Source organism: Typopeltis vanoorti, chromosome 16 (genome assembly GCF_054136105.1).
Source record: "Typopeltis vanoorti isolate ZY-2024b chromosome 16, IOZ_Tvanoo_1.0, whole genome shotgun sequence".
In the NCBI taxonomy this organism is placed as follows: Eukaryota; Metazoa; Arthropoda; class Arachnida; order Uropygi; family Thelyphonidae; genus Typopeltis; species Typopeltis vanoorti.
This window is the reverse complement of record NC_143564.1, coordinates 69,585,946-69,601,505: the sequence shown is the minus strand read 5'-3', so window position 1 is coordinate 69,601,505 and position 15,560 is coordinate 69,585,946. Positions and strand designations below refer to the sequence as shown.

The 15,560-nt window shown below is 38.8% G+C and overlaps 1 protein-coding gene across 2 annotated transcripts in view; it reads right to left on the bottom strand.

The window, feature by feature from the left end:
- LOC150098110 (uncharacterized) overlaps positions 1-15,288 on the bottom strand; it is a 186,023-nt gene extending 170,735 nt beyond the window's left edge. For both annotated transcript variants that reach the window (XM_090406006.1, XM_090406007.1), the window contains exon 1: positions 14,900-15,288. In XM_090406006.1, the coding sequence (XP_090262132.1) occupies positions 14,900-14,919 (20 nt within the window). In that variant the 5' untranslated portion in view covers positions 14,920-15,288. The remainder of the gene's footprint in view (positions 1-14,899) is intronic.
- Positions 15,289-15,560: the final 272 nt, after the last annotated feature.

Genomic DNA, 15,560 nt, shown 5'->3' with positions numbered 1-15,560 from the left:
TCGAATGTAGGTCTTTCAAATCAAAAGGATATTCATCAAAACAAGTTTGTTTTCATTATTAAAACTGTACTGCATGTAGTAATTACAGTGTGGGATTTTATTCTATATTATAGTACTGTATTTTATTGTACTCTACTGTACTCTACCTTGAATTTTGTAGAGGAAATAGTATAATGCATGGAATGATTTTGATGGTAGGAAGGATTTGTACTTGATAGATAGCTTGAATTTGAATGGATTTGTTGCAAGGGGCCTGGAGAAACTATTGCTCAGTGAAAGAGTTAATATAAATAGTCAGGGGAAACTAGATGTTTGGGTTGAAGGGGGGGGTTGCATGAATGTATTAAAGTGAGTGAGTGATTGTGATGAGAGGGAGAGAATGGAAGGCATATTCTCCAAGAACAGTAGGACTAGTTTTAGTCACTTATAAAAAGTTGCTTGAATATCCATCAGCCTCATTTTTTTTATATTTCAATTTCTATTTTTTTATTTTTTTTAGATTAGTGAAGCCTGGCTGATTGAAGAGGATTTCCTGATAGGAACAGAATGCGATTGGTACAATGTATTTAGGGAAAGGATGCAGGATATTATCAATGACGTCAGATGAACTGAATCCAACTAAAGTATGAACTGGGAATGTTGGTGATAGTAAGCAATTCTGCACTACTAAGAGGATAGTGAAGTGCAATATACATCCTCTTCATATCAGGTTAATCCCACCTTCTTGAGATGTGGCCTGTTTCTGTCAAAACTGCTCTAGTTTTCTCGGCAAGTGCTTACTGCAAAAGGATAGTTTTTTGGAGGAAATGTCAAAAAGAATAACTATGGTAGATGACTTCACTGCCTGGGTGAGATCACCTTGCTTAATGGAGGATGAAGTGGCCAATTCAATGCTTGGTCAATGCTCTCAAAAGCAATGGAGAAGGTAATCAACAGTGAACTTCTGCATCACCTAGAGAACTGTCACTTAATCAGTGACCACTAGAATATGCCACTCAAGTTCCACAGCAGATCTTCCTGCTTACATCACTCTTGCCAGACATGGAAAGATTTGGACCATCTTAGTGTTCACCTTCCATCCTTTGTAACTTGATCACCAACTTTATCTCAGGCTGTTTGCTATGTGTAATAGTGCATAGTGTTCATTATTCAGATTTCTGTGCTAATGCAGGTGTCCTCAGGGCTCATTTACATTATTCACTCTCTTCATTATATACACAAATAACCTCCCACTGACCTCAAATCCTAATGAAAGGGCTTGAGGTCAGTGGAGAAGGCCAACCTTCTTGAACTGAACTTACTTCTAGTCTGTCCAGCCAAAAACACATCACTTCTGCAGCATCCTTGACCTTCAAAAAACCTGGTATACTTTTTCCCTCAAGATGAAACTGGAATATGAGAAAAGATTGGCCCTTAGATTCAAGGAAAATCCTAGGGAATTTTTTAACTATGTGGCCAGTAGGAGGAGAAATGACTATGGAAGAATGACATTGTGGGATAAAAATGGAAATAAAGTGACTGATGCAGAGGACATAGTGGAATTGTTCAATGAACACTTTATTAGAGTATTTCATCCTGGAGGAGTCAATTTGAATACTAGAGGGATAGGGCAGGTTCGAGGTGTAGAGGTGCAGAAGGAGAGTGTATTCCAAATTCTGAGTACTCTGGATGTCAGTAAAGCTTTGGGACTGGATGGTATTTCACCATGAGTTTTGAGAGAATGTGCTAGGGAACTGACAGTGCCTTTGGCCTGGCTTTTCAATGAAAGTCTGGCTGCGGGAAACGTGTCCATGGAATGGAAGGAAGGTAAGATAGTGCCATTGCATAAGGGCGGTAGCAGACTGAAAGTGTCTAATTATAGGCCGGTTTGTGTGTCATCAGTAGTTAGTAAGATCTTGGAGAAAGTAGTGAGGGACCATATACAGCATTGAGCAGATGAGGATAATGTTATCTGTGAGAGTCAACATGGATTTGTGAAGGGGTGCTCTTGTTTTAGCAATATGTTAGCCTTTTATAATAAAGTTACAAGAGCATTAGATGAGGGAAAGGCATATACTGCCATTTTCCTAGATTTAGCAAAGTCATTTGACAGGGTGCCACATGATAAGCTGATATTCAAGTTGCAGCACATGGGTCTGGTTGTCAGATTGGTCAACTGGATTCAGGATTGGTTGTCCGATAGGTATCAGAGAATTGTGTATGGTGGAGCAATATCAAAGAGGCAGAAGGTTACAAGTGGGGTTCCACAGGGCTCAGTACTGGGACCTATATTGTTTAACCTTTATATCAATGACATTGTCCGTGGATTGCAAGGGGATATTCAGTTGTTTGTGGATGATGCAAAGCTGAGAAGGGTTATCAGTAATAGTGCAGATGTGGTAGCCCTGCAAGAGGATTTGAATAAGCTAGATAGATGGGCAAATGAATGGGGATGTCAGTTTAATGCAGCAAAATGTAAGGTCTTGAGGTTTGGGAAACATCGATGGGATGCTGCATACTCTATGGGAGGAGTTAAACTGGAGGAAGTAGGGGAGACAAGAGATCTTGGGTTGATGATTGGTAGAAACCTGAAATTTAGGGGACATATTGCAAAGGTAGTGAAGGTAACACAGAGGATTGCTGCAATAATGAGAAGGACACTGATCTGCAGAGATAAAAGTGTTATCATTCCATTGTATAAGACTCTGATCAGACCACACTAGGACTATTGTTCTCAGATATGGTCCCCAGGATTTGAAGGGAATAAATTAACTGTGGAAAGGGTAAAAAGGCAGATAACAAAGATGGTGTCAGGACTGTACAATGTTAGTTATGAGGATCGGCTGAGGGAGTGTGGCTGCAGAGTTTGGTGGATAGAAGAAGGAGGGGTGATATGATTGAGACTTTTAAACTGTTGAGATGTGGTTACAGGGTTGACACTGGGGAGTTCTTTCGCTTGGTTGAATAGCAGGAAGGAGTCACGACAAGGGACAATCCCCGGAAGTTACGAAAGGAAACTGTGAGAAAGAAGGCAAGGAGTGGTTTCTTTGCATGGAGGGTGGTTGAACCATGGAATGCATTGCCTGATAGAGTGGTGAGAGCGAGAACGGTCAATGCATTTAAGGAGTGGTATGATAGACTTTGTGTTTACTAGAAGGGACCTCCCTCAATGAGTCTTGATAGACTTGTGTTTCTTAGAAAGGACATCCCACGATGGGTCTTTTGACTCCATGGAGGCCTGAATAATAATAATAATAATAATAAAAGATACACTTACTAAGTTATGAATATGCTAGTATTCGCTGATACTTTTATAGTTTTTTTATACTATATTCGGCATGAAACTCTCTGATTTCAATCTTTGAGTTTCTTATTCGGTTTTAAAACAATGTTGGATCTAATATCCCCTTAATTTAATTAATGTTTATATTGCCGAAATGAAGCTTATTAGCTCTTTATATTTAAGTAACTTAATGGTTGCACCTCTTTGGAAACTCGTATAGCAGAGTATATAAGTTCTTTTTGCTATACCCTTTGGTATTATTTTGGTCTAGCTACTCACTGATGAAGCCTCAAAAAAGGCTGAAACCGGTCTGGGCAGTAACCTCCCACCATAATGTAATAACAGCATACATTTCCTAGGAAATGTGTTTTTACATTATGGAATAGCGATCAGAACATTCCCTACCTTTGCAACGATTTGCCCGTGTTTGTACTACGTTCTAGGACTACTTGCATTTAGCTCACGCTGGTATTCGCCGACGCTTTTACAGTTTTTTAATACTATTTTTTATACTATATTCGGCATGAAACTCTCTGAATCCAATCTTTGAGTTTCTTATTCGGTTTTAAAACAATGTGGGATCTAATATCCCCTTAATTTAAATAATAAAAGATGTTATTTTTTATCTCTCCGGCTACTAACTCTATATAAATCCATACAAACTGAGAAGACTCCTCTCATATTTTGGGTGGCACATCAAAAACCTCTCTAAAAATTCTTGATGAGATCCAAAAGAGGGCAGATGGCTAATCGAAGACCATGTTCTTACCGATTCTTCCCAGCTATTCTCTCGCAGACAGTCTGTTTCCATATTAGATTGTAAACAGTGGCATTTCTTTGCGCTTTTATTGTAAACTTGTAGTTTATCTATTTATGCTGTATTATTAATTTCTTATTATTTATTTCTTGGTTCTATCTCTTACTCTACCTTCTGTGACTCTATATTCTTATACCTGAGAGCACTAGAAATTTATTTTTGTTTAAAGACTGCACCACCAATGCTCCCGATGTGGTATAAAAATTAATAGTAGTTCCAGTAGGTCTTTAGTTAATCCAAATCCTCTCTTAATTAAATTACAGTTGTGGCTTTCTATGCGCTCCCTATCTTATCTATCATTTCACCCCCCCCCCCCGCTCACAGGATCGTGTTTATTTGGAAACAGTGCACTGTATTAAAGATCAGGCGGAACTCATTGAATATAAATAACAAGCATGTTTATTAAATACTAAGACTGAATATACAATACATGCAATAGGGAAGTTGCTTCTTATATCTTTAACTTAAGCTACACTCTATATGACAAATTTCTACAGCATACTTCCACAATTATGTAACATATCTTACAAAATCGCTGTAATATGATTTATGACTCCTATTTTAAGCAAATTAGTTTAGAACAGAATCTCTATGGTAATTTTCTGTAATTATGCAGCATTAAGCCTTAGAATTCCTCACAATTAACAATTAAACATATTGCCTAATCACTTGCTATGCTCTGATCCATACACTTAATAATTCCAACCATAAAATTGCATTCATTATTTTCAGGATATAACTATCTTATCACATTAAACTTAGCAGTCCATTAAGGTAGTTCCCTTACATCACATACAAAATAATATACAACAATTGACTCTCATGAATTCTTTTGTCCTTTAGTGCACTTCTCTATTTGTCTTTAGTTCCTTTTCCGTCTCGGGTTTTGAGTTCTTTCCTTAGAGGTTTACGGAGCACCGGTATTTCATTCAGAAAGATTGGCAGGTCTGGAACGCGATTTCCCAGGAAGGAAGCAGCTGAGCCGAACAGGTTCGGCTCATCTGCTTCCTCCGTAACTAATCGCTTCTGGTAACCGTCATTTTTGATCTGGACGATTTGCCGTGGATCGACCTCCTCCTCTTTCTCTCCTCTGGACTTCTGTGTGTCCTAGCCGAAAATTGCCGATTCCGATGGTTGAAGATCCTAGCCTTATATTTAGTCTTCTTCGGAACCTTTGGTTAACGATTGAAACCCCCAAATATTTCTTCGTGACTCTCAATTTTTTTGATCTAACGTTTCCGCCAACATCTCTTTTCTCCCCTTTCATACATCTTTAATCCTTTTTACCAGACTGAGGAATTATGTTTCATTCATGCCGCCCTTTTCTCTACTGACCTTGAAGGTCGTCTTAGACTGAACTTGTAAAAAAAAGAGTTCTCTTACACTACAATCAGAGCTCCAACTTCAAATAACTTTCCGATGGCAAGGCATTGACCTTGGCTTTACCATTTTAACATTCCTTGTTTATGCGAGCGAGCAAGCAAATTTCCTTTGGGCTTTATACATAGGCTTTTAGTATTCTATTTACAATAACAAAGTTTATTTTTACAAGCTTTCTAGATGTGACCTCTGTAAAAATCGATGAAATAAAAAAATTGGAGAAAATTCACATTGCATCGAATTTTACAAGATCTTTTCTACAGATACTTCTATTCAGAGAATTGGCCATCATTTCCCTCATTGAACATCCATTTTCATTTCAAATGTTAATTCATTCACTGAACCTGCCTTAATACACCTACCTCTGTTCTCTGGAACAGCCTTCCCTAGGAGGTATTTTCCAATTTCCAAGAGCTGGAAAATTGAGAAGTAATCTGTTGTTCCAATTTCCAAGAGCTGGAAATTGGAACAACAGATTACTTCTCTCTTGAGCTACCAGCTACCCATACACATGTGGGATCAATTTGCTATGAGTTCTGCAAAATACATTCAATGGATTTTGGGCAGTCTGATGAAAGTAGTTAGAGGTTTATGAGGCAAAGGTTGTTTGCTGATACAGAGCAGGCTCATCTGAAAGGACTATGTAGGGCAGATGAACCATACGGATTCAAGAAGGGATATCATTAAGAATGACTTAATGACATAAGAAAGAAGAGAAAGATAATTTATAGTTACTAAGAAACAATTTCTTTAAACAGCACATGATGGGTCTCATAGTACAAGAATATTACATCAGAGAATCTATCTATAAGGTAAGTGTAATGCCTCACAGCCTCAATGACTCAGTTGGTTTCAACAAGGCCCTCTGGTTAAAAGATCTGGGTTTGAGCCCCATCTAGGTCAAAGAACCTTTAAAAGAGCTTTTCAATTGAAGATGAGTTAGACAGTCTCATAACAGAAACTTAGGTTTTTCATCTTTCAAAACAGATTACCTGGATAAGAGTGGTAGCAGACTGGAGGTGTCTAATTATAGGCTAGTTTGTGTGTCATCAGTAGTTGTTAAGGTCTTGGAGAAATTAGTGAGGGACTATATACAGCATTGGGCAGATGAGGGTAATGTTATCTGTCTGTGAGAATCACCATGGATTTCTTAAGAGGTGCTCTTGCTTAAGTAATATGATTGCCTTTTAGGCATTTGACAGGGTGCCACATGATAAGCTGATATTTAAGTTACAGCACATGGGTTTAGATGTCGAGTTAGTCAACTGGATTCAGGATTAGCTGTCTGATAGGTATCAGAGAGTTGTGTATGGTGGGGCAATATCAAGGAAGCAGAAGGTTACAAGTAGGGTTCCACAGGGCTCAGTACTGGGACCTGTGTTGTTTAATTTTATATCAATGACATTGTCAATGGATTGCAAGGAGATATTCAGTTGTTTGCAGATGATGTGAAGCTGGGAAGGGTTATTAGTAATAGTGCAGATGTGGCAGCCCTGCAAGAGGATTTGAATAAATTAGCCAGATGGGCAAATGAATGGGGATATTGTTTAATGCAGCAACATGTAGTCTTGAAGTTTGGGATACATTGATGGGAGGCTGCATACTCGATTGGAGGAGCTGTACTGGAGGAAGTAGGAGAGACAAGAGATCTGGGGGTAACGATCAATAGAAAACTGAAATTCAGGAGGGATAGTGCAAAGGTGGTGAATTCAGGTAACCCAGTGGATTGCTGCAATACTGAGAAGAATGCTGACCTGCAGAGATAGAAGAGCTATCATTCCATTGTATAAGACCCTGATCAGACCACACTTAGACTATTTTTCTCCAATTTGGTCCCCAGGATTTGAAGGGGATAAATTGAGAGGCAGTTACAAGATGGACACTGGGGTGTTCTTTCAATTGGTGGAGCAGCAGGAAGGAGTGATGAAAAGGGGACCATCCCTGGAAAGTACGAAAGGAAGCTCTGAGCAAGCAATTATGAGGATCAGCTGAGGGAATGTGGACTGCAGAATTTGGTGGATAGAAGAAGGAGAGGTGATATGATCAAGACTTTTAAAATGTTGAGAGGCAGTTACAGGGTGGACACTGGGGTGTTCTTTCACTTGGTGGAACAGCAGGAAGGAGCGATGAAAAGGGGGGCCATCCATGGAAAGTATGAAAGGAAGCTGTGAGCAAGAGGGTGAGGAGTGGTTTCTTTGTGTGGAGGGTGATGGAACCATGGAATGCATGGTCTGATAGAGTAGTGAGAGCAAGAATGGTCAATGAGTTCAAAGAGTGGTAAGATAGACTTTGTGTTACCTAAGAAGGGTCTCCCACAATAAGTCTCTTGACTCCATGGAGGCCTGAATAATAATAATAATATATTTTGGTATAAGACTAACCACCTTATTTTAAAAATATGGTTACAAAAGCCAAATAGGACAGGTTGTAAGACTTTGGGATCTTGTAAATAGTGCAGATTAGTATTATGTTATACCTCCAACTGGTGAAAGTGCTGATGCTGTTCTGACGGTGGCAACAAATCATGTGGAAGCTTTGTTCATGGTGCCTTCAGAGCACCATGAAGTGGTGTCCTGGCATGAGAAAAGATTCATGGTCAAGGACCCATCAGTGCATTTAAAGTGGTCTAAGAATACAGAACGGTGATAAGTAAAGAGGGAGAAATACTGGTATCTGTGCTTGAAACACTGCTGATTAACTTATATACAGTACCATCGACAGGGCATAGCATAGAGGCAGCCTGCCTCACAGCGCAGCTTAATAAGGGCATGTTCAGTCATATTGAGGTAGGTGCCATTGCTACGCTAACAATTCCTGTTAGCATAGCATGGGCAGAAAGAAGTTTTTCCAAGATTAAACTGATTAAAAATTATTTGCGAACAGCAATGACCCAAGAAAATTGGTTGGTCTAGCAACTCATTGATAGAGGCAGACACAACTTATAATTTAAATTTAGAACTTATAAACAGTTTTATTGTGCAATATCCCCATAGACCAAACATTTAATTAATATTATTATTATATAATCATTTTGCATTAATGTTTCTCTTGTAATAATAATGAGGATTAGTATGGAGGGAATATCCAATTATACTCCAATGATTAAAAGTTGGAATGGGTGATAAGGGATGTATCTGATACAGAATTCCTACATATTGGAACAGGCTGATTCTATGGACAAATGTTAATCAGTGCTTGTTTAACGTTGCTAAGTGCAAAGTTATGAATTTTTTTACTAAGGAAATTATAGGCAGAGTATTATATTAGTGGAAATTTGCTGCAAGTGGTTGATGAAACTAGAGACCTAGGGGTGATAGTGGATAGTAAGCTAACACTTTGATGCCACACTGCTAAAGGTGGTCAAGTCATCACATAATATAACTGAAATGTTGAAATTAACACTAACTTGTAAGAATAAGGAAATTATTCCCACACTTTTCTATACATTGATAAGACCATATCTGTAGATCTGTGCTCAGATATGGCTGCCTAGATTTCATGGAGACAAATGAAAAGATGGTGGTAGATAACTTTGGAATTGGTGTCGAGGCTAGCTGGTGAACGGACATGCTATCGGAGAGCTCCTGAGAGATTTGTGTTTTTTGTTGATTTATTGGTGTTTTGGATTCAATTTAATGGACTTAAGTGTGTAATTTTGGTATATTATTGGAGCTTTATTAGCGTGGTTAGTGTACTAAAGTGTTTTATAACATAATCTATGTCGGGAAGTCGCCGCTAGATGAATTCGTAATGTGTAGTGTTCGTGCAAGCTCCAGATAAGATAAGTATCATTTTCAGTTATCGATACAAATTACTTAATATTGTGTAGTTTTGTTTTGTTTGCCTTGCGTATTTTAGTGCGTCTATTTTTGGTGTGTTATAACGTATAATTTGACAAAACACGTTGCAAATAATTATGGCACCTGTGCGAAGGAAAATGGCGGCCAGTAATGAAGGTTCGCCATCGTTATCAAAGAACGGTAGCATAAATGAAATGAGTCAGTGTACTAGCTGTGAAATGTACGCTTTGCAGAGTGCGGTCGGAGTGTGGTTAGATGATAATAAAGGATTGAATGTGTGTAGAAAATGTAGGGAGAATGAGGAATTGAAGTGTATTTCGGATCGTGAGTGTGATATTTTTGTCAACCTTCAGAATGAAGGAAATAGGGATATGACAAGAAACGGCAAGGTTGTACATGAAAATTGTGACAGTGTGAATGTAGAAAGTGTGAATGATAGTATAAATGGTTTCTCAGAGAACAAAAAAGATGAGATAGATGCATTGAGTGAGATCGCGTTGTTGAATAGTGCGATAGAAAGAGCAAAACAGCAGCTAGAGTGCATGAACAAAAGTAGACTGAATGAACCAACCAATAATAAAAGGTATGACAGGAAAAATAGACGTATGAATGCGAACATGAACAAAATGAAGGATAGAGTGCTGTATGGTGACTCGTTAGTACGAGGTGTGTTAGTAGAGGATTTGACAAAATCGTACCAACCTGGTGCGACCATAAAGGACGTAACTGCATCTATTAGAGAGCAAAAGGAAAGGGTGAAAGAAGTGATTGTCGTGGCAGGTACGAATGATTTGAAAGGAGATAAAATGGAAATGATAGAAGACCTGAATGAATTGTTTGAGGTAGCAAAAGAAAAGAGTGAGAGAGTTAGAATGATTAGTCTTTTGCCATGGTATGACAGTGAAATGTTTAAAAGGAGGGCTATAATTGCGAATGACTTTATGCGTGGGTTATGTATGACGAGTGGTGTGGAATTTGTGGATGTGTGGAGTGAGTTTGATGGCCGAAAGGATCTATATAAGATGGATGGCTTGCATTTGAATGGTTACGGTGTAAGAAGACTTGAGAAAGTGTTGCTGAATGTAGTGGATGTGCAAATTCAGGGAAACTAGATTTGTTAGGGGCGGGGAGTAAAGATACAGTCCTTATGGAGGCAGTTGAATGCAAGAATGAATACAATATGCCAGAGCAAATAAGGACAACAAATCTGAGTGGGATAGTTAATATAAGGCATCAAGGTAGGGTTGGGGCTAATGGGGGTCTTAAATTCATGTACACTAATACTAGGAGTATTAGGAACAAGAAGGAAGAGTTTTTGGCCATGGTTGGCACTTCCAGACCACAGGTTATAGGTATTAGTGAAACATGGCTGACTGTAGATGATATAACTAGTGGGATTGAATGTGATGGGTATAGTGTGTTCAGGAATGACAAAGAGAATAAAATGGGGGGAGGAGTATTGTTGATGATAGCTGATGAGCTCCAGCCAAGGAGAATAGAAGCTGAATTGCAGGACAGAGAAAAGAGCACATTTGAGGCCATTTGGTGTGAGATTGTGGCTAGCAGAACTAAATATACAATTGGGTGCTGCTATAGACCAGGTGATGGAAAAGATGGTGGTGACAGTATGCACAAGCAAATAGAAGAAATGGGTGGAAGGAGGGTGATTATTATGGGAGATTTCAACTATGGTCGCATTGATTGGAGTGAGGAGAGGACACACGGGAGGAAGGAACTGGATTTTATGCGGTTATTAAGGGATAACTATCTGCGACAGCATGTAATGGAAAATACTAGGGGTCAGAGAGTGCTTGACCTACTAATTACATCTGAGGATTTAGCTGTAACAAATATGACCATATTGCCACCAATCGGTGAGAGTGATCATAGGGTCTTAACTTGGGAGGTGGCTAAAGGTGTAGAATTTTCAATTAAGACAGGGTACATGTGGAATTATCGGGCTGGAAAGTATGACAAGCTTAGGAGTTTGATTGGTTCAGTGCCATGGCATGTACAACTGCAAGGACTAGAAGTTGATAGTGCATGGGAGGTAGTTAAGAAGTGCTTGCATGAAGCAATGGCTGACTGTATACCTAGAGTCCGAATAATAAATCAAGTAGGGGTTAAATGGATGAATAACACCATTAAGCTTGAGTTGCAAAAAAAGAAACAACTATGGAGGGAATTTAAGGAGAAGGGTGACCGGCAGGCACATGAACGGTATAAAGCGCAGGCCAGAAGGGTGACGAGTGTGGTAAGAAAAGCAAAAAAGGATTACGAAAGAACATTGGCCATGCAGGCTAAAGAGAATCCTAAACAGTTTTTTTGATATGTAGCAAGTAAAAGGAAAAATGTACATGGCAGATTGATTTTAAAGAATGCCGATGGTAGGGAGGTAACTGAATCAGTTGAGATAGTTGAGTTACTGAGTGAGCACTTTGCAAAAGTATATCATCCAGGTGGTGACATTGCAGAAACGAATAAACCAGTAGATTATACGGGAATTGTGGTTAATGAAGTGGAGGTGAGTAGTCTATTGCATAACCTCAATGTGAATACATCTGTGGGATTGGATGGTATACCAGATCGTGTTGTACGAGAAGAAGCTAAAGAATTGTCAGTACCCTTGACCATTTTGTTTAATTTGAGTCTCGGGTCTGGGTTAGTCCCGAGCGGGTGGAAAGAGGGGAAAATAGTTCCACTGCATAAAGGTGGTTCCAAGACTGCTGTTGTAAATTACCGACCGATTAGCATATCAGGAATCATTGTCAAGGTCTTAGAGAAATTAGTCAAGAAAAGAATACAGGATTGGATAGATGAAAATGGGATACTGTATGGGGGACAACATGGTTTTGTGAAAGGTAGATCATGCCTCAGTAACTTGCTCACGTTTTATAACACAGTGACGGCTGAACTGGATAGGGGTAATGGGTTTACAGTGATACTACTGGACCTTGCCAAGGCCTTTGATAGGATACCACATGGAACCCTAATCAGTAAACTGGAGCAGATGGGTATAGATATAGGGTTGGTGAGATGGATAAGAGGGTGGTTGAAGGAGAGATATCAAAGAGTGGTTTATTCAGGAGTGGAGTCTAAAAGACGTCTTGTGACTAGTGGAGTGCCACAGGGCTCTGTTCTTGGACCACTGCTTTTCAATTTGTTCATCAATGATATTGGAAAGGATCTGAGAGGAAGTGTTCACTTGTTTGCTGATGATGCAAAGTTGGGTAGAGCAATTGTGAGTGCACAAGATGTCAAAATTTTACAGGATGATTTGGATAGTTTGGAGGACTGGGCTAGGAAAAATGGATGTCAATTTAATGTGGCAAAGTGTAAGGTTATGCACTTGGGGGTGAAAAGAATAGCAGCAGTATATCGCATTGGTGGAATCATACTCCAGGAGATTGATGAGGCCAGGGATTTGGGAGTGTTGGTGGATAGGGAGTTGAAGTTTAGGGGGCACATTGCAAAAGTAACTAAAACAGCTCACCAAATCACTTGGCTTCTGAAAAATACTTTAACATGCAGAGATGAACAAGGTGTTGTTCCTCTGTATCGAGCCTTGATAAGACCCCATCTGGACTTCTGTGCCCAGCTATGGGCACCAGGGTTTCTTCGTGATGGGGAGGAAGTGGAGAGGGTCCAGAGACGAGTGACCAAGATGATAGCAGGTCTGTGGAATGAACCTTATGAGAATAGGTTGAAGATTTGTGAGTTGCAGAAATTGGACAATAGGCGAAGGAGGGGTGATATGATTGAGACATTCAAATTACTGAAGGGTTTTTATAAGATTGATCCAGAAGATATTTTTGAAAATATGACTGGTGGTGGGAGGACTAGGGGCCATGCATGGAAGCTGGGCAAGAGCGTGGTTGACAAGGGTGTTAGAGCTAGGTTCTTTACTTGGAGAGTGGTAAATGAGTGGAATAAGCTTCCAGAGTCTGGAAGCTTATTCCACATTAATAGGCGAAGGAGGGGTGATATGATTGAGACATTCAAATTACTGAAGGGTTTTTATAAGATTGATCGAGAAGATATTTTTGAAAATATAACTGGTGGTGGGAGGACTAGGGGCCATGCATGGAAGCTGGGCAAGAGCGTGGTTGACAAGGGTGTTAGAGCTAGGTTCTTTACTTGGAGAATGGTAAATGAGTGGAATAAGCTTCCAGAGTCTGTTGTGGGTGCTACGACCGTGAATGAGTTCAAGGCAAGGTATGATAGATACTGTGTGAATGTTGAATAGTTGTTCTTGACATGATGTTAGGGCCTCCCTCGATGAGTCTGTCGACTCCTTGGAGTTTCCCAGAACAATAATAATAATAACTTTACCCTAGATGATATTCTCGACTGTGCAATTTTGCATATGAAGGCATAACAAAGGCATAATATCTCATCTTCAAAGTTTGAGAAATATAATGAGAAATGCTGGCCTGGTTGGCTGAATGGTTAGCATATCCGCTCTCCAGCCAAAAGGCTGCGGGTTTGAATCTCGCCCTGGGCATGGATGTTTGTAAATGTCTGTGGAAATGCTAGTGAGGGTGGTGCTTGGCAGTAGATGGCATTGGTGTAGTTGCGGTCAGTTGGTGGATTGAGTAGTGGAGACAGAGCTGTAGAGCAGGTGCCCTCCTTCGATGAGTCTTGGACTCCCAGGAGGTGTCAAATAATAATAATGAGAGGAGATGTGACGGACATAAGTTGGCAAGGGAATTAGTGTTGCAAAAAGTGCAACACTACATCTACATCATAAGAGTAAATCCAGTCTCTTGCCATAGGAAATCTTTGCAGTTTCTAATAAGGTGGAATTTTGAAGAAACTGCAAATTTTAGTACTTTTAAAAATATGGCAAACATGATAGCCATTGATTAATTATGTATACATAACACAATTACATGAATATAATCTGCACATTGCTGTTACTTATTCCATTTGATTTTAACCTCCTGCTGGCAACAATGTGTATCCATTAGCCAAAGCATGAGAAAAATGCTTTGGTTAATGGATACACATGAATACTGTTGAAATAGGATGGATATAGAGTATAAGATACTTGATATCATCATGGCCAGTTAGGTGGTCAATGTGTGTGTGCTTCACTGTGGAAATTCTTTCACAGAAATGATCATGATATAACAAAATAAATAAATAACATTAACATATAGAAAGTAACATATCAGAGGTGTTTATGTTGTGGTCAGTAATCAGCAAAGTTGTTTAGGTCTCATTGTATGTGCATAAGGTTAGTTACAATCTCAGGCATTAAATTTTAAATTTATTTTTGAACTAAAGCATTTTACCAATATAGAACATTGGGATATATTTTTCAATTATAGATTATTGTTTGAAGTATATATCTGCAACTTGCCATTATTACTATAATGGCAAGTTGCAGATATAGTAATTCTTGTTACAGCACTGCCCAAAGGTGTTAACTACACTAAGAGGGAAATTTTGTGCGGAAAATTTTAAAACAAACCGTTCATGTAAATAATAAATCAACTGATCTTAATTTATTATTACCCTAAGACCCCCATGGAGTCAAACACTCCATGGGGTCTTAGGGTAATAATAATAATTTCTTCTTTCTATCACCAACTACAAAATAAAATCTGTTAGCAGATTTAATTTTGTTGAATTCACCTGGTATACAAACTAAACATTCCCTTTAGTTATGTGTCCATCCGTGCATCGCTTGGTTTAAATATCAGAAATGTTCGGTTCTTGCTTTGATTTCAATTCCATTTTACTTGTTAGAAATAACGCGCATCCAATACAAATCAATTTGGGTTCAGTGATGGTTATTTTTCTTTTCCTCTCAACGTCTATCTCTTCTTAATACCCTTATCTTAACTTTCAAGAAATAAACAAATAAGACATTGGGAGATTACTGATTAAATTCCTTTTTTACACAACTGAACATTTCACAGCTACAGATTAAACTGTTGTCCGCACTTGAACAATTACACGCTCAAAATAAAAGCTGAATCTTTTATTTGCAAATATAGCAGTGATAGCACATATCTCACAAAGACGGCGCGCGATGCATGACGCAAAATATTTACACATGCGTACCTAATAAATTACGTAATTACCAGAAATATGCCATGCATCACATATACCGCGAAGAGTAATTTCCGTATTTAACCACATATCGGCTACTAATAAGAATAGCAATTTTAAAGTATTAACAGCGACCAGTAATAAATTTGAGTGAAAGAACTTGTAAATGCAGTTTAAATAAATTAAAAAAATAAATAAAATAATACGAAGAAAAACCCACCGATTACTGCCTTCAGATGTT